At 37.2% G+C, this 3,944-nt stretch overlaps 1 protein-coding gene across 1 annotated transcript in view; it reads right to left on the minus strand.

The window, feature by feature from the left end:
• Window positions 1-3,944, minus strand: part of LOC124895448 (putative late blight resistance protein homolog R1C-3) — a 10,622-nt gene that overhangs the window by 6,198 nt on the left and 480 nt on the right. The window contains exon 2 of the mRNA XM_047405878.1: window positions 16-2,610. Within this exon, the coding sequence (XP_047261834.1) occupies window positions 16-2,610 (2,595 nt within the window). The remainder of the gene's footprint in view (window positions 1-15; window positions 2,611-3,944) is intronic.

The following is a 3,944-nucleotide window of genomic DNA, read 5'->3' on the forward strand; positions in this document are numbered from 1 at the left end:
ACCTCTCACTATTACCAAGCTACTAGCAATTAACTCATCCACAAAAACCTCCGTTACTTCTTCCACACTCTTCAAATCAGTTTGTTCCACAAGTCCCTGACTACTCCATAAATCTTTCAACTGAGAGAACTCAATATCTTCGTCCTTTGGATAACTTGCAAGGTACAGAAAGCACGGCTTTAGATGATCTGATAAATGGTCATAACTTAATTGTATGACCTTCATAACTTCCTCTTCATCCTTAAAAATAAAGGAACTCAAATTATTAAGAATTTCAAGCCACAAAACCTCTTTCTTTTCCTTCCTTGACATGACTCCACTGATCAAATCAAGTACCAAAGGAAGCCCATCACACTTTTGGGATATTTTTTCTCCAACATCTCTTAGTTCATCAGGGCAACTTTCTTCTCCGAATACCCTTTTCTCTAATAACGCCCAACTTTCTTCAGGTCTTAGCAATCGAAGATCAAGAGGATCACTGTGGCATTTTCCATGCAAAGCTACTTCCTTTTTTCGGCTTGTTAAAATAACTCTGCTCCCTTTCTGAAATTCAGATGGAATGGCGTACAATGGTCTTGTTAGCTCATCCCATGTTGCAGTATCCCACATGTCATCCAAGACAACAAGGTACCTCTTTCCAAACAGTTCTTTCCGTAACTTATCAGCAACGTCATCGTCTATGTCATCCTCATTGAATCTTTCTTTCAAACCCATAACTTGATTGAAAATTTTCTGCAACAACTTTTTCTCATTACGCTCCTGGTCGACTGTGCACCAAGCAAGAATGTCGAAATGACCAACAACAGACTTTTCATTATATACTTTGTAAGCCAAAGTAGTTTTTCCAAGCCCTGGCATGCCGACTATGGAAATGACATCTACCTCAGCTGGTCCGCTGGTGAGCTTCCTGATTATCCACTCTGTCTCCTCCTCAAAACCTACAATTATTTTACCAGCTATTGACGACTTGTTTATAACTGGCTTGTTGGGAGAGTTTGCAAAAATGATACTCGTGTTCTTGGAGATCTTTTCTTGTACCTCTTTTTTGACAAGCTTGATCTTCTCTATGGCATCAGGAAGTAAGAAAATAAGCTGCAAGAGACCATGATCTCTGGCAAGAATTGAGTTAATGGCATGTTCCGTCTTATAAGCCACATCTAGAATACTAGTCCAAAGATCTCTATGCAATTCTTGCTCCACATTCCCGAAGAACGATCTTATGTGTTCTAAGTCTTCTTTCACCCAACCAATTTCATCTTTTATCAAAGCCACTGAATAAGCATTGGAATTGAGCAAGTCATTTAAGTTTCTGAGTAGAAGAGTCATGAAGAGCGGTCCATCACTCATGGGGAAGCAGAGCTGAGATGAGTCTGCAGGGACTTTCAAGAAAACATTCTTGAGATCTTCCTTCAGAAGTTCAATATTTTCCAGCAAGTCTCGACTTGCACAACTTATTTTGTTCATATTCTCTTCATCCGTTGAGTTCTCTTCTAAGTTGCGAATGAGAATTGACACCTCCCTGATAAGTGCTCCAACACGTGCCAATAGAACAAATAATTTTTCGTAATGAATAAAGTCCTGCGGCATATCTGTAAGAAAAAGCAATAGGAACTCTATCATGACATGAATGCTGAATGCTGAAGTGCTACGAGGTATAGCATTAACCATGTGCTGTTGTAGGTGAATCAGATGTTCTCTAAGAATGTCTGGAGATGCTTCTAGGAGCTTCTTAATGAAGCATCCAAGTTCTGCCGACTTTGAAGCTTCCAACATTGTAGAACATATTTGCATAACCTCCAGTGAAACCGGAATTATCTTCAAAAGTAGACGAACTAGCATGGAATTGACTTGATCTTCATCTTTTTCATCTGTTTCATCTTCGTCTTCTTCAGCTGTTTCATCTTCGTCTTCTTCATCTGTTTCATCTTCATCTTCGTCTTCTTCATCTGTTTCATCTTTATCTTCTTCATCTGTTTCATCTTCGTCTTTTTCATCTGTCTTAAGTTGATAAGACAAAAGGGCAAAACAGAAGTGTCCTACTCTCTCAGCCATAAGTTGAATCTGCGGTAAGACATATTCAATTGCCTCATGCTCAATGCAACCATTTACTTTGAGCCCATGGAAATCTCTTAAAGTGCCAAATACATTCTGAAGAAGCTCATATTGAGTCATTGATGGCCAAAGCAACTCAGCACGAACCTTGGGTAGATAATGGAGATTCGCAAGGAGCGCGTCCAAAAGTTCAACCAACTGATCCTCAGTCATGGTGGCGCTTGATTCAGAATGATGATCTGAGGTGATAGAAGTTTTGATATTTTCAAGGAGGCAAGGAACGACATGATCCTTTAATTTAACCAGCATATCATCTCCACTCTGATGAAAAAGTGACTGAACTAGATCATGAATCTCATATGATATGCAAGACATTTTGGCTTTAGAACCATCCGAATTGTAATAACAAAGCTGTAAACATGCCGACAAAAATGTCAGCTCCAATTTCAGGTTTTCAATTTGATCCGTATCAAGAACAATTTGATCTTCTTCATTCTTTAACCTCTCTATGAAATCAAGAAGATTTACAATATCCTCGCGAAGCACAACAGATGATAGCTGCTAAAAAAACAAACGTGCATCAAAAGTTTCAGTGCACATATTTGCCATGACAAGTTTTACTCTTATATTAAAGGCAACTAATGTAAATGTAAGCTAAATGTTGTTTTTACAGACAATTTTTGCTCTTATTTTACGGACAATTTTTAGATTCTTCAAAATAGCCTACTGAGTAAGCCAAATGTTAGTCAGAAGCAAGAGTTAGATTTCTCAGAACGTCACTCAACTAATGATAATTGGTCCAAAAATCACGCTACATATTCAGGTGGTATTCACGCGGTTTTAGATGATGTGGCATTTGTTTAACAAGCCATTTGAAAAATAAAAATCTATCCATTAAAACCATTTTACTGACCCACTCACTCCATGACCTGACCAGGTAACTAATTTGCAGTTAAGTTACTTGCATCGCCTAGATCCCTCAGCCACTACTCGCTCCGTTTCATAATAAATGAATTGTTGGATTTTGGCACACAGATTAAGGAAAAAACATTAAAGACATAAATTTAACACAACTTTCCATTTTTACCCTAAAAAAAAGAAAAAGCTGACCTTGTAATACCTTTTCAAAAGTTAATTGGTTGTCAAATAATAAGGTATTGGTTATTTTGAAACACCAATAAATACCCCAACAATTCATTTATTTTGAAACGGAGGGAGTATTAATTTCTCCAAGTGGATGTCTAGCTCAACATCTTTTTCAGTTTGTTCTGTCCTAATCTTCTTAGCAAGTTTTTTCATTCTTTAAATTGCTTTATCCTATTATTGATCTGTGTCGCTCAATTAAGCAGTTGTTCCATCGTAATTTTGGGGTGTGAATGTGGCTACTGCCTTCGGCCACTCTAAAAGGGAAGTCATCCTATGAACTATAGTTGAGTCAAATCCTTTACTAAATCATATGAGAGTTTTTGGACGTCTAAGGTATGCTTTAATGCGAAGAACGGTGATGAATTGACTCCTCATGACGTGACTATAGTGTCCTAGGCTATTCATCAACACACGATGGATATAGGATCACAAGTTTCAGAAGTCTCATTTTTTTCTTAAACTTCATGCTCATTCATATTGTGTCACATAAATGAAACGGATGAAAGTACAGATATGAGAACTCAAACAACAATCCCAGACGACATCGATAACATATTATATTTTCAAGGATTATTCGAAAAATCTGTTAGCCCATATGTTATTGGGCCTTTAGTTTATGGACCTTTAGGTTATTGACTATGTATATATAGCCTACTTTTGTTTAGTTAGTTTTAGGCTTTTCAGATTATATTGTAAACCTTAGCCTTTCTTCCTGTTAATAAAGTTCTATTAACATGGTATCAAAG

The sequence above is a fragment of the Capsicum annuum genome, unplaced genomic scaffold (assembly GCF_002878395.1).
Source record: "Capsicum annuum cultivar UCD-10X-F1 unplaced genomic scaffold, UCD10Xv1.1 ctg82249, whole genome shotgun sequence".
In the NCBI taxonomy this organism is placed as follows: Eukaryota; Viridiplantae; Streptophyta; class Magnoliopsida; order Solanales; family Solanaceae; genus Capsicum; species Capsicum annuum.